The sequence below is a fragment of the Malus sylvestris genome, chromosome 7 (genome assembly GCF_916048215.2).
Source record: "Malus sylvestris chromosome 7, drMalSylv7.2, whole genome shotgun sequence".
In the NCBI taxonomy this organism is placed as follows: Eukaryota; Viridiplantae; Streptophyta; class Magnoliopsida; order Rosales; family Rosaceae; genus Malus; species Malus sylvestris.
The window spans coordinates 8209869-8232058 of record NC_062266.1 but is presented as its reverse complement, the minus strand read 5'-3'; the positions used below and the strand labels follow the sequence as shown (position 1 = coordinate 8232058).

Genomic DNA, 22190 nt, shown 5'->3' with positions numbered 1-22190 from the left:
CATTGGAACGGGCAACCACATTCTGCTTCTTACTCCTCCATGTAACTAAGTTATCCTCAACAAATGTAAAGTAACTTGATGTTGAGCGTCTATCATCAACTGAACTTGCCCAATCTGCATTAGTATAACCTTCAACTCCAAGATGGTTATTTCTTTTAAACAAAATCCCTTTCCCTAGACTTCACTTCAAATATCACAAAATCCTCATCACTACATTCATATGTTGTTCTCCGGGATCATGCATGTATTGACTCACTACACTCAAGGCATAAGCAAGGTCCGGTCTTGTGTGTGCTAAGTACATTAAACAGCCTACTAACCTCTGGTATCTCCCTTTGTCAACTGGTACTTGATTTGGATCAACACAAAGCTTTAATCCTTCCTCTAATGGTGTAGATACTGGCTGACAAGCTGACATGCTGGTTTCATGTAACAAATCAATAATGTACTTTATCTGAGACAAGAAAATTCCCGAATTGCTTCTCGATACCTCAATACCGAAAAAATATTTCAGGGATCCAAGGTCTTTCATCTCAAATTTAGTAGACAAGTATATTTGTAAGGCTACACGTTCTTCCGGATCATTTCTTGTTACCACCATCTCATCTACATACACAATAAGTGCAGTAAGCTTCCCATTTTGTCTTTACAAAAACAAAGTATGATCAGAGTTACTTTGTCTATAACCAAATGCTCTAATTGATTTTGTGAATCTTCCAAATCATGCTCAAGGGGACTACTTCAAACCATACAAAGATTTCTTCAACCTACACACCTTTCTTTTGTATTTATCTGGAGTATTACATCCTGGTGGAAGATCCATATAAATCTCTTCTGTCAAATCTCCATGTAAGAAAGCATTCTTCACATCGAACTGTTGTAAGGGCCAATTGAGATTTGCAGCTAAGGACAACAAAACTCGAACTGTGTTAATCCTGGCCACAGGTGCAAATGTATCTGTATAGTCGATTCTGTATTTTTGAGTGTACCCTTTTGCTACTAGTCTTGCCTTGAAATGATCCACCGTCTCATCAGCTTTATACTTCATAGTATAAACCTATTTGCATCTCACATGTTTCTTACCAGTTGGCAAGTCTGTGATCTCCCAGGTAGCATTCTTCTTCAAAGACTTCAACTCTTCACTCATTGCTGCTTGCCAACGTGGATTGGCTAAAGCCTCCTGCATATTGTTAGGAATAGATACAGTAGATAATTGATACACAAATGACTTATTTGAGTTTGACAGGTGACTGGTAGACACATAATTACTTAACAGATATAACACATTAGACTTAGGGTTGGGCTTATTCACCAAATACTTAGTTTTGCACTTAGGATCAGCTTCGTAAGTGGGTTTGGGAATACCTCGGTTGACACGGTTAGGGAGACGACATGGTGGTGGTGGTGGTGCATCCGGAATCGAAAGCGATTGATTATGGTTATTGGGGCTCAAAGATGGTGAGGCCAACTGTGTGGGTAACAAGGAAGCTGGTGGTGTGGAAGTTGGCAGTGAGCTGTTCGACGAAGTAGGCTCATCTTTTTCAAGGTTTTCAACATTATTTTCATGTGAATGATCACCACTTGTCTCTAATGAATTACCACTTAATTCCAAGTCATTCACATTACTTTCATGTGAATGATCACCACTTGTCTCCAAGACATCACCACTTGAATCCAAATCATTCACAATAACTGTATCCGGAATACTATAATCAAGAGTTTAAACTTCTGTCTGATTCTCCACCTGAAGTGAAGACTTGAGGTTGGCATAGTACATATCATACTTATGAAATGCAACATCCACAGCGACGAACAACTTTTTCGTTAAAGGGTGATAACATCGATATCCCTTTTGATGTGAGGCATACCCCACAAACACACATCGCAAGGCTCGAGGTTCAAGCTTACTCCTCTGTTGCTTATGAAGATGAACAAATGCCACACAACAGAACACGTGAGGTGGGAGATTGGGAACTGTAGGAGCATCGACATGGGAGGCGAGAACCTGAAACGGTGTCTGAAAATTAACCGATCGAGAGGGAACACGATTAATGACATATGCAACTGAAGTGAGAGCTTCTCCCCAATAGGATAACGGAAGATGAGTTTCAAGCAAAGAAGCACGAATAACTTCTAGAAGTTGACGGTTCTTACGTTTTGCAACCTCATTTTGTTGAGGAGTGTTTGGACATGTAGATTGATGAACAATACCATGATGATCAAGAAATGCATGTAGCTCATTGTTCACATACTCGCCGCCATTATCACTCATGAGAACCTGTATTTATGATTTATATTGTACTGGCATCATTTTGTGAAATTGCTGAAACCAAGAAGTAACTTCATTTTTGAACTTCATCAAACAAACTCAAGTCATACGTGTGCAATCATCAATAAAAGTAACGAACCAATGAGCCCCACCAAATGTAGCAGTTTTAGAGGGTCCCTAGACATCAGAATGAATTATCATAAAAGGAACATAACTTTTAGTCATACTGGGCGGAAATGAAGTACGATGACTTTTAGCTAGTTCACAAATGCCACATTTAAAGCTAGAAACATCATGCTTAACAAATAAGCTAGGAAACAACCTCCGTAAATAACCGAAAGAAGCATGTCCAAGTCAACGATGCCGCAACCAAACCTCCGAAGCTTTATTCTTCTCCCCTTAAGATCCTTCCACTATAAGAGCTTGAGTCAACATTCCAGTATTGTTCGATGTCAGCTCCAAGTAGTAGAGCTTGCCCTTCCTAATACCATAATCAATCGTCTTGCGAGTCCGAATATCCTTAAAACATAAAAAGAAGGCCAAAAAATCACAAAGCAATGTAGGGCAACAGTGATTTAAGCAACTGACAATAAATTATAGTTAAGGGAAGGAACAACAAGTACAGAATCAAGATTAAGGGTATCAGAAAGGGAGACAATGCCTTCCCCAATAATGGGGACAACATTACCATTGGCAACACTCACGACAGTTTTGATGGATGGTTTTAGGGTTTGTACGTGTCTAGAATCACAAGTCATATGTTCAGTAGCACCAGAATCAATTATCTATGTATTATTCGTAACAAATGTAGAAACCTTTAAAGCATTACCATCGTTATATGTATGTTCAGAAGCTACCTTGTTTTTTGCAATCAATGCATGAGTTTGGACTACCATTGCTCTGGATGAATCTGGTGCAATGTGTATGTGTGATTGATAAGGTCGAAACTTCCAAACAAAAGTCCTATAAGACAAACAGAGACAAAACAAGTCAACAAATTTCTTTTTTTTTTTTCCTTTTTATTTGTTTTCTTCCTTCTTCCCCTTTTTCTATTACTTTTTTCTTTTTTCTTCTTTCTTTACTTCTTCACCCGTCCATCCTCATTTTCTTTTCTTCAAACAGCAAGTCTTTTCCCCATTTTTTCGCAATAGCACAACAATCCTTTTTTCCTATTTCGCAACAACAAGCTTTTTTCTGCTGTTCTTCAAACAGCAACAAGTAGGTCACAGAGTCTGGGTTCATTCGAATCTGGGCACGCAAACTAGATACACATGTCGAAATCTGGGACAAATTCCGGGCAGTGGGTTGAATTTCGGTTCGTGGTGGTGGATGCAGGGAACGGCTCGGTGAACTCGGATCAGCAACAACGGCGTTGCTCGTTGGTCGATCGGCGCACTGCACAACTGGGTCAGTGGCTGGTAGTTCAGGTTCTCAGGTTAGCAACGAAGACATCGCTCGCTGGTCGGACGGCACTGCACAATTGGCTGCGCGGCTGGTAATTATGGTTTTCCGTACAGCGCACGGTCTCATCTTTTTTTTTTTTTAAACCTAGGCTCTGATGCCAGGAAGAGAATGCTTGAATGGAATAATTGTGTATTTCATTGATACGTGAAGGAGAAATATATACAATTGATATGCACAATCGACTCCATAGAAATTGGAGTTGACTTCCTAACTAGGCAAATACATAAGAGCAATTCCACCCCTGTGGACTTTGCGCCAGCACCCAGCGCATTTATCCACTCAAATGAACAGTAATAGACTGGAGTGAACAGTAATAGGCCAAGGCATCTCCACCCCTAAAAAAATGCGCTGGCACCCAGCGCATTTATTTGGTGTGTTTTTTTTTTAAGTTTATTTCGGATAAGATTTTTAACCCATTTAAAATAAAGAATAAAAAAATAAAATAGTTTTAATTTCGGATAGGATTTTTAACCAATCTCGTCACGCCACGTGTCATTATCTGAACGTACTATTTTGTGAATAGATTTCCGATATTATTTTCAACCAATCCCAACACGCCACGTGTCACTTCCATGGTACAATAATTTAGCCAAGATTTCGATAAGATTTTCAACCAATCACGTCATGCCACGTGTCATTATCCGAACGTACTATTTTGTGGATAGATTTTCGATAATATTCTCGACCAATCCTGACACGCCACGTGTCACTTCCGGTTTACAATAATTTAGCCAAGATTTCGATAAGATTTTCAACCAATCACGTAGTGCCAAGTGGCATTGTCCAGAACCTCATCCTTTCTTTTTTTGTCCATATAAACCCTACATCCCTACATCCATCCTCACACCAAGCTCAATCCTTCTTTTTAGCTCAGAATCCTTGTTCATCATTTTCAAATCTTGAGTTCTTATTACAATGTCTTCTTCAAGAAGGGTGTATAAGCAGTTGCAAGAGCAACAACAAAGGTTGTTGGCACAACAGGCAGAATTGGCCAATCTCGAGGAAGGTGGAGGTGGAGATGAGGCTTTCTTCATGGAGGAGGATGAGGATGATCACCATAGAAGGCAGAAGGCCTCACATTCCCGCCGTGTCATGGAAGCCGTGGGTCAGATAGCCAAACCAAGACGTGTTGCAAACCTCGATAGAAAAAGGGAAAAACGAGGTAAAAATCTATTGGAAGATTATTTTATTCCCAATAGCATATTCCCTGATCATGTTTTTAGACGGCGTTTTAGAATGCAACGACATTTGTTCAACAAAATCATGAGTGATATTTGCAACCATGATTCATACTTTGTGCAAAAAGAGGATGCTTTTCATGTTCTAGGTCTTATTCCCGAGCAAAAAATTACGGCATCCTTGCGAATGCTTGCATATGGAGCATCTGCAGATCAAGTGGATGAGATCGCGAGGATGGGAAAAACAACTGTTCTGGAGTCCCTGATGCGGTTTTGCTCTGCAATTGAAGCCCTCTACACCAAAGAGTACCTCCGGACACCCACGTCAAGGGACATGCGAAGGCTTCTGAGGAAGGGTGAGATGCGAGGCTTCCCTGGCATGATTGGAAGCATCGACTGCATGCACTGGACTTGGAAAAACTGTCCAAGTGCGTGGCAAGGAGCATATGGCGACAGAAAAGGAGCCAAAAGCATCATTTTGGAAGCGGTGGCTTCATTTGATACATGGATTTGGCATGCTTTTTTTGGTGTTCCAGGAGCTCAAAATGACCTAAATGTCCTTGCCCAATCCCCAGTGTTCGACGAACTGCTGCAAGGAAACTCGCCGAGATGCACATATTGGGTTAATGGTACCCAATACGAGGGATCATACTACCTTGCAGATGGCATTTACCCAAGGTGGTCAACATTTGTCAAAACAGTGCCACATCCACAGACTGAAAAGGAAAAACACTTTGCAAAATGTCAAGAAGGGTGTAGGAAGGATGTCGAGCGTTGTTTTGGTATCCTGCAAGCTCGTTGGGCGATTGTCAGGGCTGCAGCTAGAATGTTTGATGTCGAGGCTCTTCGATCCATCATGATGACGTGTATTATTCTCCATAACATGATTGTTGAAGATGAGTATGATTATGATGCCGTCGATGAATATGAGCCAGATCCGATGAACAACTCAAGAACACGTATTTATTGTGCTCATGATGGGACCGAAGATCCAGTGCAACACGAGCCGTTGGAACGTGATGGACGTTACAATGAATTGATCGTTCAGCGGTACACTAATGTGCAAGAGCCATACTGGCACGTAACCCGCCAGAATGACTTGATTGAGCACCAGTGGGGATTGCATGGAGGCGAAGATAATTAGAATGAGGCTTGTGGTTGAAGAATAAATTGTATTTTTTTTAAGTTTAAGTAATTCTATGTAGTGTGTTTTGTTTTTAAGTTTATTTGGTGAGTTTAAGTAATTCTATGTAGTGTGTTTTGTTTTTAAGTTTATTCGGTGAGTTTATGTAATTCTATATAATGTGTTTTGTTTTTAAATTTATTTGGTGAGTTTATGTAATCTTATTTCATGTGTTTAAATAAAGTACAAAAGAAATTAAATAAATAATTACATTAAAATTGCATAAGAAATTAAATAAAGTTCAAACCTAAAAAAAGAAAAAACATAAGAAATTAAATAAAGTTCTACTAGAAAAAAGAAAGAAAATACATAAAAATACATAAGAAATTAAATAAAGTCTCTCGAGTTAGGATATGTGGTGCTAGGATCTTGGTTGCCATGATTTGTGTAGCTAGAACCCCCTTGACTTGTTTCCGCATCTCTTGCACGCCTCCTACGCATGGCATCTCTTTTTTCCGATGTCCAAAAATATTTAGAATTCGGAGACAGTCCTACTAGAGACTTGCTCATAGTGTCACGATCTGCTTGAGCCATCCTTTCTTCTCGAAGCAATTCATTTTCTCGATGAAGTGCTTCTCTAACCAGCTCGTTCTCTCGATTAACTACTTCTCTTTGTCTTTCAGCCGCCGCATCACGGGCCTCAGTAGCTGCTAATATTGCTGCCATAGCAGCAACTTTTTCCTCATCTCTAGCCTTTTCTCGTGCCAAGTTTAGTTCACCTTGGCGAGCAAGTTCCTCCATATATTTAGTGTAGTCATTTTTGGAAGAACTACCTTTTTTCTTTGACGCCTTTTTACCTAGAGGCCTTAGGGACTGACGAGTCGGTTGGGTCTCGGGCACTTGTTCAGCCGTCCCTTCCGTGTCATGAAATGTGTCGGCTTCTTGTTCGGCCATGTCTGGTTCTGGAGAACTATGTAGACCCATACCGTGCATGACAACTTCTGGACCAGTTGCCACAATTTTGTATTTAGGGCAATCTTTGACAATTTGCCAACATTCCAATCTATTGAATGATTTGTTCCCGTTCTTTGAATTGTAGAATGCTTGAGCTTGTAGTGTCTATAAAAAAGTGGGATAACAGAGTGTTAAAAAATGCGGGTGTAACACAAATAAATAAATTCAAAATATTAATACGGGTGGAATGCATATAAATTACATAAAAATGACATAAGAAATTAAATAAAAATGACATAAGAAATTAAATAAAAATTACATAGAAATTAAATAAAAATTACATAAGAAATAAGATAAAAATTACATACGAAATTAAATAAATCAAAATATTAATGTGAGTGGAATGCATATAAATAAATAAAAATATTGTCACCTGATCCGCTAAACTTGTCCCACTACGGAGGTTACCGGAAGCATGAGAGATGGCGTTTTTCCAACAAGTAAATGATGCGTTGAGTTTTTTCCAACGACCTTGAAGACCTTGACTAGTTCTGGCGTTTTCTCCATGTACATCACAAAACGCTTTCGTAATTTTACTCCACATCTCTCGCTTATCCATCTCATTACCCGTAATCGGATCATGAGTAGTGTGAACCCAACATTCACACAACGTAACATCTTCAATGAGCTTCCACGAAGACATTTTTTTCTCTTAAAGTGTAGAAAATATTGAAATGTAGATAGTATAGAAAGTGTAGAAAATATTGGAATGTGGTGTAAAGGTAGAAGATGAGGGTTAGGTATTTATAGGAAAAAAAATTAACATTTTTCAAAATTTTCTGTAATTTTTTTAAAATTTTCTGTATTTTTTAATAATTTTTCTGTATTTTTTAATAATTTTTAATGAATTTTAATATAGTTAATTAATCTGGACCGTTGGATTTGAAAAATATTCAAATCCAAGAGCTAGGGAGTTGCCACGTGGCCAACGGTCATATTTCTGACCGTTGGGCCCTTTTTTTTTTTTTTTAATTTACTTTTTGTGAAAAAAACGTGGACCGTTGATCTTTGATCCGACGGTCTAGTTTAAAAGTAAAATTTAAAATTTTTTTACCGTTGGAAATCCAACGGTCTAGAAAACTAGCCGTTGGAAATCCAACGGCAGAGAGGTAGCCACGTCGCAACTCGGGGGGGGGGACTGACAGCGCCTGCACGCGGGCCCCGGCGTCTGAAAGCTTGTCGGGCACTCGCCAAACGGCTGCGTGAAGTGCACGCGCCAGCTTTTTCCCCGGTTTCTGTCTCAGTCTCTTTTGGGCTGGGCTCTTGCCCAGCTCGGGCTGGGTACCAGTCAGTTTGTTGGGGTGGACTTGATTGACAGAGGCCTGGCTTGGTTTTTGGACTGGAGGCTGGGACATTTGGTCCCCGGTGGAATTGCTCTAAAAAAGCTAAGTAAACAAATAATTAGGGATTTGTTCTGATTGAGATCTCATTGATTTGTCAACAGAGTCTAAAGAAAATGATCAAAATTGATGTGGTAACACCAAATTTGAAGGACGACATTGATCGATTTTCAAATAGTTATAACATTGTTGTTTTGTTATATTATTTTTTCGAGTAATATAGCATTCTGAGTTTGCTATAACTAAAATTAGCATAACATTTTGACCATCTAACATTCTAGTTAGGCGTGCAATTTGGGTTGGACCAACCCGAACCCGTCCATGTTCAACCCAACTTTAAATTTAAACAAGCAGGTTTTTTTATGGTTATAATCCGTCCAAACCCAACCCAATTTCAACTCGTTCATTGATTGAGTTGAGTTGAGTTGATCATTTGTCCAACCCAACTCGATTGGGTTGAGCTATGCAACATGCGTGTCAATGACCTTTGCACCTTCGTAGAGAATTCACTAGTGACTTTTGATGGATTATGATAGAAAAGTGCATGTAGTTATAGAAAGCAATTGTTTTTCTGGTAGCCACACTTAGATTTTTGCTCAAAGGAGGCTTCTAATCTATGTCCGGTTGGGTACTAGCTTTGTTTTTTTGTAGGAACTTCGAATGACAAGACTTGAGTCGAGTACTAGCTTTGGACAATGAAATGTTCCTTTTTTTTTTCCTTTTGGTATTAACTTTGGTATTTCTTGTATTTTAATTCTAACTTTGCATGAACAGGATTAAAATTTGAAAAAGTTGGGCAATCCAAACCCAACCTAAATAAACCCAAACCCGAATAAACCCAATTAAAACCCAACCCAAACTCGATTTCAGATTGTAAAAATTGGGTTATGATTAGGTTAACCTTCCAACCCTCCCAACCTGCCCGAGTTGCCCCACTAATTCCAGTGAACATAAACCAGCGATTCTTGCTTCTATCAAGTGAAGTGCTTCCATAAATTCACAAAACGCTACTTAACATGCATGGGAGTCAATGTCGATACAAAAATTCACAGAATCAAAACAACTTAAACGAAAAAAAAAAGAACTAAACTAGTTCTTGGGAATGTTCTTGCCCACAATTTTAGCAGGAGCAATGCGGAGAAGGTTTCCGGGCTTACCGGGCAGGGCACCTTTGATCATCACAACATTGAGCTCCTTATCGATCTTCACAATCTTCAGCTTCCTGATCTTGGTCTTGGTCCCTCCCATTCTCCCGGGCATCTTCTTCCCCTTGTACACCCTTCCCGGCGTCGTTCCGGCACCGATTGAACCCAGAGCTCTGTGGCTCTTGGACCCGTGGGTCATCAGCCCCCGCTTGAAATTGTGCCGCTTGATTCCTCCCTGAAACCCCTTTCCGATTGTGGTTCCGGAGACGTCGACGATGTCGCCCTCTTTGAAAAGCTCGTCGAAGGAGAGCTTCTGGTTCGGCTCGAATCCTTCGACGTCTTGCAGCCGGAACTCCTGGAGGTGGCGGAGGGGGATCGAGCCGGCTTTCTGGAGGTGACCCATTTCGGGCTTCGTCAGCTTCCGGTCACGGACCCGCCGGTAGCCGATTTGGACGGCGTCGTAGCCGTCGGTGGCCTGGGTTTTTACCTGGGTGACGATGTTGCCCTCCTTGAAACCCACGACGGTAACCGGGACGACTTTTCCGGTGGGCTCGAAGAAGCTCATCATGCCGAGCTTCGTGGCCATGACTCCGATGCCGGCCTCCATGCTCATGGTGACTCCCGTCGGTCGCTTTTTGTGGGATTTTGCGACGGCGATTTGGAGTGGCGGGGTGAGGAATGGGGAGGATTTGGAGGAGAAGGAGACATTGGGGAGGAGAGCGGAAGAAGAAGAAGGTACAGAAATGGAAAGGATTGACATGGCTGTCTGGTTTCTGGGTTGAGAGAGAGGAAGAGGACTGCAAGGCGGGTGGCCTTGTTTCTTATCTACTATACTGTACTGATATGTGGGACCACCCAAACTACAGTTGGGCTGAAAAATAAAAATTGAGTAGAAGGGGATGGGTTTAAATCACTTTTACTCGAGATATAAAATATCAATAATATTGAAAATATCGATAATTAAAAAACATAGAAATTTGGATGGAAATATTGAAATATTATCAATATTAATAAAAATTGAATAAAAACCACGGTAAGAAAAACTTGAAAATTTTTATTAACTTTGCAGGATATTTATTTAGTCAATTATCTATTAGTTTATCACAAAAAATTAGAAGGAAATGCATTGCATGATGAATTTAACTGATTTAAGTTGATTATATAGCGTGCTGGCAAACATTGTGAGTGTAGAAAATATGTAGTAATTAATGAAAGAAGTTTAAACACACCATAATCATTTATATATAATGAATTAATAAAATATTTTACACTTTATAGATTGCATGGTAAGATACATGAGTGACTTAGTACCACATAGAGTTCCTATCAGGGTTTAAAATATCGATGATATTGGTAGTTCAAAAACACGGAAATTTCGATAGAAATATCGGGATAATATCGATATTTTAGACCTTGCTTTTATTTTTACCTCGAATCATATTTTTGTTAATATGTAGGGGAAATTAACATAAAACGATTCAGTGCCATGCGGTGAGCTCAATACAATGTTACGTAGAGAAAAACTCACTATAACATTACAACTTGACCTGGATGTCACGATGACCGTGAATCGTTTCCTGAAAGTCAATACTTGCGTAGCTCACTCTATAACTTTTGCCAACTATCCAAACCGTTTATAATTTAATTCGAAATGAATAGCCATTACTAAAAATTAAACAAATTCAAACCCTTTAAACATCCAATTGTAATGAAAGATATAGGCGAAAAACTAGGATTTAAGTCCTTGTGGTAAAATCTGTTAGGATTTAGGCCCAAAGTTGAAAATTTCGTCAACTCTTTGTTAATTATTAACACATAAATCACACATATTAGGCTAAAATGAAACTCTCCGTTAATTATTAACACATTGTGCTACATGAGGCTAACTTTATCTTTTTAATCTTGCATATGAGCTTTTATATTCTAAAAATTAAAAGGAGAGTTGACAAAACATTTCAATTTTGAGCTTAAATCTTAACAGACTTCACCAAAAGAGCTTAAATCCTAATATTTTTACCACATGAGTTATCTTCCAACTACCCTATTACCAAATAATCCAATTATGCCCAACTATTTTCTTGATGCATTCATTGGGTCTAATCAGATAGGGGATATACAGAAAAGATTCTTTTGTTAATTTGGGTCACTACGCAAAATGTTGGCGGATTCTACACAGTGAGAAAGGCAAATGGGAAAACTGTGTCACCCATGTCATACCATATGGTCAGGAACAAATAGCGGTATGATTATCATACTGAAAAACTCTCCTATAACTGGAAGGTTAACTCACATTTTCACTAACATTTTCTGAGCAACGCATCTCCTTGTCAAGTGTCTGAAGGGGATGTCCTGGGCAGTGTAACAGAATACTTTAGCACATAAAAGTGGAAAATCATAGAGGACCGATAAACAAAGAATAAATAAATAAAAAAACATTAGTCCTTACAAAAGATTAAAATTTAAAAAAAATCTGATGCTAGATTAAATATTCAATTTAATCCCTTGAGTGTACTTTTATCAAAATTTACATTCAATTTTTCTTATTTAATGTGTATTTTTATTTAATCTCTCCATATTAAATTTTAATTTTATTAATATGCACATATTTAATTTTTTTAATTAGAAATGAACGTAAATGAGAAAATATTAAAAAAAATTTGTGATACAAAAATATATAGATACATAAGTGTACAGAAATGATTGTGCCAAAATATATAAAATTGACTTTTTTGTACCAAAATATTTGTACCTACATGATTGTACCGAAATATATTATAATGAACCTAAATGTATGTACTGAAATGTATTATATTGAATTAATGTACCTAAATGTTAATACCGAAATGTATGTACCAAAATGTACGAACCTAAATGTTAATACTGAAAATGTATGTACCTAAATATCAATACCAAAATGTATGTACCTAAATGTATTTACCGAAATAATAATTGAATTAATGTACCTAAAAGTCAATACTCAAATGTGTGTATCAAAGTGTATGTAACGAAACGCATTATATTGATCAAAATGCATTATATTGAATCAATGTAACTACATGTTTGTACCGATAGATATACCAAAATATTCAAATGTATTAATGTACCTAAATGAAGAACATACAAAATTGTTATCGGAATATATATTATAAAAAATTTAGTTGCCTAAATGTAGACATTAAAATATATTATGATGAATGAAATAAAAATTAAATTTAAATGTAATTAATACATTAAAATAAAAATAAAAAGATAAAATAAAACATCAAAATACAACTAATAAATGATATGATTAAACGTGCTAGGGACTAAAATTGGATTTTAATCTTACATATGGTTATAATCTAAAACTCATCTTTTTTAGGGATTAAAATGAAGTTTTCTATAAATAAAAGTGACTTACCTTATTCTCTATTAGTATTACCAGTCCGTCAGGAATTTCCAATTTCACCCCGGGTTTTGCAACAATAGTTACTTTCCCCTTGAGAAGTAAATCAACCATAAGAAAAGAAATGAGATATTGTTGGTGTTTAATCGACACATAAACAGCGAGAAACAGTGGAAAGATTGATGGCAATATGCTCTTCAAGAAAATTCATTTTATACGAATGGATAAATGAATGTATGAACTTGAATGAATATGAGTCCAATGCATGGTACATGAGTCCAATACATACTGCCAGAACTAGCAATTTGTTTTCCAGCAAGATTCTGAGGTCTTTTACCACCGATATCACAAAGTAAATAAAATAAACTCCATAAAGCTAAAAGGTTACAATTCAGAATATGCTTGGGCACAAAGTTCATACAAACTTGAAACAAATTCCGGGAGAACATTAACAATACCTTGAGAGTTATACCAGCTCCAAACCACACATCACCAGTCACCTTCAAGCTATCCAGGTCAATACTATCGGGTATGGACTTAAATCGACTTAGGAGGTCACTGACCTGAAGGAGATAAAATAAATAAAGCTATTAAAGATAAATAGCAACAGATAAAGGAATGGAAATTGCCGTGATGAAACAGATCTTCACCATTTCAAATTCTGGTCCTAATTCAATAAAAGGATCTCTGGGATTAGTTCTAGCTATATTCCGAACTAGAACTCCTTCATCGCAGATGTAGATATCTGACTGTAGAAATACATAAATGAGATGTAACAAAAACTAAAAATTTAAAGCTCTATAGAGAGCAATATTTCACTTGTTAATATTGAACGTATGGGTTAGAGAAGTGTTAACATCACCTTTAAAAGAAGTAGGTCTGATGTTTTATTGATTGAGAAATCGAGAATGGGGGACATTGATACCAATAGCACGATCAAAGTGTTGTGCTAGGACAGCACCAAACCCGTTGGAACCAACTCAAGCTAACCCACATGAAATATATCAAATGAAATGCAAGAACAAAATATTAAAGACACCAAGATTTTAATGAGGTTTCTCAACAGTCAGTTTAACTGGAGGACGTCCTCGGAGCAGTAGGAGCTCACCCAATAATCCACTATCAACCAAATGAGAGTTTACAAAGTGTTGACAATCTTACAACCCAAAACCCCAATACAACCAATAGCTCTCACACACCAAAGAAACAAATAGAGAAATAAATATAGTGATTAATTTCTTCTCTATACAAAGCTCAAAGCTATTACAACAATAAAACTTTGATGGGGTGAGAACTAAACAATGAGAGGGCATACTTTCTTCTTCTCTCCAAAATGGAGCTACTGAAAAAACCAATCTGTGCTTTTTATTTTCTGCTACTATGTGGTTGCCCTTGCTCTCTCAAAGATGGGCTACTAAAACAAATGGTGCTCTCCTTCTTCTCTCTCACATTCGGATGCTAAGCTTCATCATCCATAAAGTAGCTAAATACAAAACCTATAATAAGGCTACTTGCTAGCCTTTACCCTTTTTTCTACAAACATCATCATGACCCTTTTTATCTTTTCAACAAACATAATGATGTTGTCTACCTCCCTTTGTTTATTTTATTTAGCCGAAAGTTGTTTTGTCATTTGGCCATAATTCAACAATCTTCACCTTTGCCAAATTCCGAAAGCGCCATGACGAGCCAAACCAACATAATCAACAATCAACACAAACCACTCCCAAAAGTAGTAAGAGAATAACTCAAGCTGAGCCAAAATCCAAAACTCCTACTGCTCAACGCATTCTTTATATAGGCAAAATGTGAGTCAAGTTCAAGCAATGAACAAACTTGGCTACACCAACAACCTTAGTCAACATATCAGCAGGGTTGTCTTTAGTTGGAATCTTCTGGAGAAATCTCTCATTCACCAACGACTTCACGCACAAAGTGATAACTCACTTCTATGTGCTTGGTCCTCGCATGATGAACCTGATACTTAGCTAAATAAATGGCACTCTGACTATCACAATGTACCTCCACCTGCTTCTGATCAATCCCCAAATCTCTAATCAGCCCATGTATCCAAATGGCATTCTTTATAGCTTCAGCAACTGCCATATATTTAGCCTTTGTAGTAAACAAGGCAACAGACGACTGCAAAATGGACTTCCAACAAACTGGCCCTTTAGCCATAGTAAACACATAGCCTGTAGTAGATTTCCTTCCATCTAGATCACCTGCATAATCTGAATCAACATAACCAATTGCAAAATGACCAATACCAGAGTCATCTCACTCAAAGCATAAACCAACATCTCGAGTACCATGGAGATACCTCAATATCCACTTAGTTGCTTGCCAATGGTTTTTACCTGGATTATGCATATATCGACTCACCATGCCAACTGCATGAGCAATATCCGGTCTAGAGCATACCATTGCATACATCAAACTATAAACCAAATTTGCATATGGTATATTTTTCATTTGCAGCTTCTCTTTATCAGTTTTAGGACATTGTAGATAATTCAATTTAAAATGAGGAGTCAAAGGGGTACTAACCAGTTTGGTTGAATCATGAACTCCAAACTTCCGAATTAACTTCTCAAGGTATTGTCTTTGATTCAAACTGACCAAACTCTTCTCTCTATCTCTAGTAATCTCCATGCCAAGGATCTTCTTCTCTCCACCAAGATCCTTCATCTCAAACTCATTCTTCATTTACTTCTTCAATTTCTCAATCTCTTCGACATTCTTTGAGGCAATCAACATATATCAACAAATAAATGAAAGACCCATCTTACAACTTCTTGAAGTACACATAATGATCATATTGACTTTTAGAATAATTTTGGCCTCTCATAAATTTATCAAACCTCAAATCCCATTGCCTTGGAGATTGCTTCAAGCCATAAAGTGATTCCTTCAATTTGCAAAACAAATTATCCTTCCCTTTCATTGTATACCTATCCGGTTGACACATATAGATCTCTTCATTTAAATCACCATCTAGGAAAACCGTCTTCATATCAAGTTGCACAAGCTTAAGATCATATTGTGCAACAAGAGCTAACATAATGCGAATTGAGAGTGCTTCATAACTGGAGAAAAGATTTCATTGTAGTTAATGCCCTCCTTTTGTGCATACCCTTTAGCAACTAATCTTGCTTTGAATCTCACATTGCTTTTCTCATTAGCATATTCCTTCTTGGCATACACTCATTTGTAATCGATAGCTTTCTTACCCTTAGGTAATTTAGCTAACTCCCAAGTCTTGTTCTTTAAGAGAGAATTCATCTCATCACCCATGGAATTGCACCACCTTTTCTTCTCCTCACTCTCAATGGCTTCCTCGAAATTGGATGGAATATCATCAGTGATAATAAGAAGAGCAAAAGCAACATAGTCACTATGCTGAGCTGGCTTGGTAATTTGTCTTTTTCCTCTATTCTTGGCAATACACTCTTGAGGTGAAACTGGCTCTTCAACTTGAATAGAATCTTCAAGCTCAACTTCTTCAACATCCTCATGGTTTCCAACTTCTTCATTTGTAGTGGCTTCAACATTAGCGGAAATAGGATTTGAAGTACCAGAGGCAACTTTCTCAAGCTCCACCTGTTGGACATCTTTCACATTCTTCTCAGAGTCTTTGTACATACTTTCTTCATCAAATGTCACATCTCTGCTGATTACAAGTTTCTTCAACTCTAGACACCATAACCTGTAACCTTTAACACCGCAACTAAACCAAGAAAGATAGCCTTTTTGGCTCTAGGATCAAGTTTATTTTCAGTCACATGAAAATAAGCAGGTGAACCAAAAATACGGATATAGTCATAATCAGAAGAAGGCTTTCCAGTCCATACCTCCATTGGTGTCTTGCTCTGAACAGCAGTTGAGGGTAACCGGTTGATGATGTGACATGCATAAGTAACTGCCTCTGCCCAAAATGACTTGCTCAAACCCGACTGGGACAACATACATCTAACCTTCTCAAACAAGGTTCGATTCAATCTTTCGGCAACTCCATTTTGTTGTGGAGTTCCCCGAACACTAAAATGCCTCACAATCCTTTCCTCTTTGCAAACTTTAAAGAAAGGGTCAGATGTGTATTCACCACCATTATCCGATTTCAAAATCTTAATCTTTCTCCCAGTCTGGTTCTAAACCATTTTCTTCCAACCCAAGAAAATGCTAAATACCTCACTTTTGTGCTTCATAGTGTAGACCCAAGACCTTCTTGAATAATCATCAACAAAGGTCACGAACCAATGTCTATCACTTAAAGAGGGAGTCTTTGTAGGACCCCAAACATCTGAATGCACATAATCAAGAATGCTTTTCGTCTGTTGTACTGCAGTACCAAACTTCACTCTAGTTTGCTTTCCCAAGACACAATTCTCGCAAAAATCAAGCTTACAAGTCGTGGCACCTTTTAGAAGATATTTTTTTCACAAGCCCTTGTAGAGCTTTCTCACCGGCATGGCCTAATCTCTATGCCACAGTCTAGTAGTATCTGAATCAGATGTGCCCATATTTTCTGAGACTACAGATGCTTCACTTGTCACGGTGCTTCCTTGCAATAGATACAAATGACCACATTGAGAAGCTTTCATCACAATAAGTGCATTATAAGTAACTTTCAATGTCTGCCTATCTGAATGAAACATGAAGCCCTTGGATTCTAAAGTGCCCAAAGAAATAAGATTTTTCTTCAAATTCGGTACATACCGAACACCTGTCAACTCTTTAACCATGCCATCATGCAACTTCAAACGAACTGTACCAATCCATTTTTTTATACAAGGATTGTCATCTCCCATGAACACAACACTACCATCAAACTCTTTCAAGCTTGAAAACCAATCCTTGTGAGGAGTCATATGATGAGTACAACTCGTATCCAACACCCATTTAGTAGCACAATCAAATGATGAAGAAGTGGTTAAAGCAAAATAAAAAAAATCTGTTTCAACCTCAACAACATTGGCTTCAGAACTTTCTTTTCCTTTGGTCTTCAACCTAGGACAATCTTTCTTCCAATGACCCTTATTATGACAAAAGGCACATTCATCCATTTCCAAGGTTTTTTTACCCTTAGAGTTTCCTCTAGGTTGAGAGTGTGATTTTTTCTTACTAGAAGATGATCTCTTCTCCGATGATCTACTTCTAACAAATAAAACTTCAGAGGTACTTTCATGATTTTTATCTCTATGCCTCATTTCATAATTCATAAAGGCATTTGACACATTTTCAAATTTCACAGTTTCTTTATCATGCATAATAGTGGTAACAAAATGCTCATAAGAGTCTGACAAGGAATTCAACAATATTAAGGTCTTATCTTCATCCTTAATATCCTCATCTAAATTTAACAAGTCGGCAATCAACTTATTAAAAGCATCAATGTGTCTAATCATTTTTGTACCTTCTTTGTATTGGAAGCGGTACAACTTTTTCTTCAAGTGTAGCCGGTTCTCTGCACTCTTCGTCATATACTTGTCTTCCAATTTTTGCCATAACATACTTGCTACTGTCTCCCGCATCACAAAAGACTTCTGAGTTTTTGCAAGGCACAACCAAATTGAAGAGCAAGCCCACAAATTTAATTTCTCCCATTCCGGCTTCGACATAGCTTCCGGCTTCTCTCCCAAAGCGGCAAGTAGATCTTGTTGAGCCAACACATATTTGACCTCACATTGCCACATCCTGAAGTTGTTTGTGCCATCAAACTTTTCCACTTTGAATTTTGCATTTTGCACCGTAGTTCTTGCAAACCCGGAGCTGCTTCCAAAAGGATTCTCATCTTGCCCATCTGACATCTTTGGCAACTAGACAGTACTCAAGAGCAACTAGTGCTCTGATACCAATTATTGTGCTAGGACAACACTAAACCCGTTGGAACCAACTCAAGCTAACCTACAAAAAATATATAAAATGAAAGGCCAAATTGGATTATTCATCCCCGTGGTCATAGGAAACTTGCATGATGACCCCCGTGGTGAAAAAACTAGGAATTAAACCCCTGTGGTCAAGAATATTAGCAAATTTAGTCCAAAAGTAAGATTTCTGTTAAATGATTGTTAAAAGTATGGGTAAAACTGTATTTTCAGTTCCAATTGACATTTAAAATAAATAATTTTTTTATAACAATTAACAAAAAAAATAATGCTTAATTTTTTAAATAAAAAAAAGCCCTAATTCAATGTCAATTGGAACTGAAAATACAGTTTTACCCCAACTTTTAACAGTCCTTTAACAGAAATCTTACTTTTGGACTAAATTTGCTAACATTCTAGACCACAGGGGTTTAATTCCTAGTTTTTTCACCACGGGGGTCATCATGCAAGTGTCCTATGACCACAGGGATGAACAATCCAATTTAGCCAAAATGAAATGCAAGAACAAAATATTAAAGACACCAAGATTTTAACGAGATTCCTTAACAGTCAGTTTAACTGGAGTACATCCTCAGAGCAGTAGGAGCTCATCCAATAATCCACTCTCAACCAAATGAGAGTTTACAAAGTGTTAACAAACTCACAACCCAAAATCCCAATATAACCAATAGCTCTCTCACACCAAAGAAACAAATAGAGAAAGAAATATAGTGATTAATTTCTTCTCTATACAAAGCTCAAAGCTATTACAACAATAAAACTTTGATGGAGTGAGAACTGAACAATGAGAGGGCACACTTTCTTCTTCTCTCCAAAATGGAGCTACTGAAAAAACCAATCTGTGCTTTCTATTTTCTGCTACTATGTGGCTGCCCTTGCTCTCTCAAAGATGGGCTACTAAAACAAATGGTGCTCTCCTTCTTCTCTCTCACATTCGGATGCTAAGCTTCAACATCCATAAAGTAGCTAAATACAAAACCAATAATAAGGCTACTTGCTAGCCTTTACCCTTTTTTCTACAAACATCATCATGACCCTTGTATCTTTTCAATAAACATAATGATGTTGTCTACCTCATTTTGTTTATTTTATTTAGCCGAAAGTTGTTATGTCATTTGACCATAATTCAACACAAAGAACTGGTACAGACATAAAAGTTACATTACATAAAAACATTGAAACAATAACTATTGAAAGAAATGACAAATATTGATCATCGGACGAAAAATACCCGTATTGCTGAACCAGCTGCTGTTTCTTGCAAAGGAATTTCATCACCATCCGTTCCCTGTTAAAAGGGAACAGTATTTTTAGTAATTACTAGTTAATATAGGGAAGTTCTACAGATTATGGGGTATGGTACTTTCGAAACAGGGATATCTTCTATCTTTAGTGCATCTGTATCCAAAAGCCTTTTAACGGCTTTGAAATTGACACACCTGTACAAAATTGCATAAATGTGAAATTAAACATATTATTCAGTTGCAGAAGCATTGTAAAAGACTTACTATTTCAACTTACAAGCTGCCAGTATCAACAAGTTTGAATTTGTCCATTGACTTGGATGCAGCAACAAGCACATAACACAAAAGAGTCATTTAATAGAAATGATATTAAAATCAAGTTAATCATTAAAAAACAACAAGTATAATCAGCACAAAATAGAATTTCAAACCGAGAAAGTGGGATATAAAACAAAACATAACCAAAAGAGGAGACCAAAAGGAAAAGGAATAAGTCACAACTTACATGTTTCACAAAATTCTGAGCTATTTCCGCAAGCTGCATTATATTATTGGAAGAAATATTAATTACCTATTTTTTAACGTATTGAGAAAAAACATAAAATGGGGAGGGATCCATGACACCACATTTTAGACACAAGTTTAGACAAAACTGTTATGCCATTGGATTAGCCCATTACGAACGGATGGGATTGAATTTGACATGCCAAGTTTAATTGATATTTTTTAAATAAATAAACTTTGAAATAATAAATCTGAAATATTTTAATTAATTTTATTTTTCACTCGTTCCTTGAAAATCGAAGAGATCAAAGTTAACCCTCCTCCTCCTCTTCACGCAGAAAGCCTAAGCTATTGGTTTCTGTTGGTCTCCTTCTCCCAGATTTTGGCTACCATTCTAAATTGTAATGGAAGTGTGTCTGATTGTTGTTGACATTGACCATATGAGTTACTTATACAATTGACTGGGTTCAATCATAGACTGTTCACAAACTAATCCATATACTGATGATGACGAAATTGAAGGCTCAAAACTTGTGTCTGAAATGAAATGTGGTGCCATGGATCCTTCCCCAAATAAAATCTATCCATCAATAGTTAACAAAAACAACAAAAACAAAGCCAAGTTAACAAAAACAAGTTTACTTCAGCAAAACATAGAGCATTTTGGATTAGGAACAAATCTGGATTTAAAAGTTCACTTCTAGAAATTATATAGAATATTATTCATTCGGTGAACATGGGTATAAAAACACCCCCAGAAAACAATAATCAATTTCTCTCAGCAATAAAACGGGCCTAACAGATCCTCCATAACACAGCAAACCAACCCAATCAGGACTCAGGGGGGTTCTCAAAATAACAATAGCCCAAATCCATGTTGCAGCTCCAATTAGCAAGGTTGATGCTATCCAAATTTATTGTCACACAAAAGAGTGTATAGTATTTTTAGATTATGAACATATTTGGATTTTGAGTCATTGACAAATGACAACTCATCTTACCCGAAGTTAGTTTGGGTTAGATAATTATGTTCATCGCCAAAATGCTATAATTATGTTCATCACCAATATGTTGTTGTTAAAACCATCAGCAGCCAGTCAATTACGGCACAACGTGCAGCTTTATGAACAGGTTTCCCAATTTATCTAAGCAGTTTCTTCCTTTCAAGGCTTCCCCTAAACTTGAATCTAACTCCTACAACATACTTAAAATGAAAATAGGACCTATACAAGATGTGGAGTCATTAAAGAATTTCAAGTTTAACCTATCACTCAAAAGTTCAAATATTTATAAATTGCACCACAAAATTATAAGAAGTGAAAAACTAACCACCCTTGAAAATACTACCATTGAGCAGCCCAACCACAATTTTATTGGGTACCTTGATTGATAATATTATTGTTATGCCTCCATTAGGATAAAATTCTGACTCCGTCACTGCACATCTGGATTGTAGAAATTTGCCCTTGAAATGTTGGCAAAGGGGAAAACTGGACATAAGTCGGCATGTACTAATTCCTAAAATCCTCTTAGCATGGAACACGCATCTTCATTGGATCCAACAACCAATCTATGCCCAACAATGCATTACAAGTGGATGTGTTTTCAACAATAAAGAAAGCCACCATAAGTTTCT

The 22190-nt window shown here is 37.3% G+C and overlaps 3 protein-coding genes and 1 pseudogene across 3 annotated transcripts; 1 reads left to right on the top strand and 3 right to left on the bottom strand.

The window, feature by feature from the left end:
- Window positions 1–2805: 2805 nt before the first annotated feature.
- LOC126630060 (UTP--glucose-1-phosphate uridylyltransferase-like) lies at window positions 2806–20404 on the bottom strand (annotated as a pseudogene).
- Window positions 4583–6155, top strand: LOC126629929 (uncharacterized). The gene is made up of 2 exons (XM_050300084.1): window positions 4583–4895; window positions 5061–6155. The coding sequence occupies exons 1-2, from the start codon at window positions 4649–4651 to the stop codon at window positions 6053–6055; spliced, it is 1242 nt and encodes a 413-aa protein (XP_050156041.1). The 5' UTR covers window positions 4583–4648; the 3' UTR covers window positions 6056–6155.
- LOC126629930 (uncharacterized) lies at window positions 6268–8425 on the bottom strand. The gene is made up of 2 exons (XM_050300085.1): window positions 7422–8425; window positions 6268–7153 (listed from the first exon to the last, which is right to left on the bottom strand). Exons 1-2 carry the CDS (start codon window positions 7689–7691, stop codon window positions 6422–6424), a joined length of 1002 nt encoding a protein of 333 aa, XP_050156042.1. The 5' UTR covers window positions 7692–8425; the 3' UTR covers window positions 6268–6421.
- On the bottom strand, window positions 9351–10395 carry LOC126629931 (50S ribosomal protein L3, chloroplastic-like). The gene has a single exon (XM_050300086.1). The coding sequence runs from the start codon at window positions 10291–10293 to the stop codon at window positions 9478–9480; it is 816 nt and encodes a 271-aa protein (XP_050156043.1). The 5' UTR covers window positions 10294–10395; the 3' UTR covers window positions 9351–9477.
- Window positions 20405–22190: the final 1786 nt, after the last annotated feature.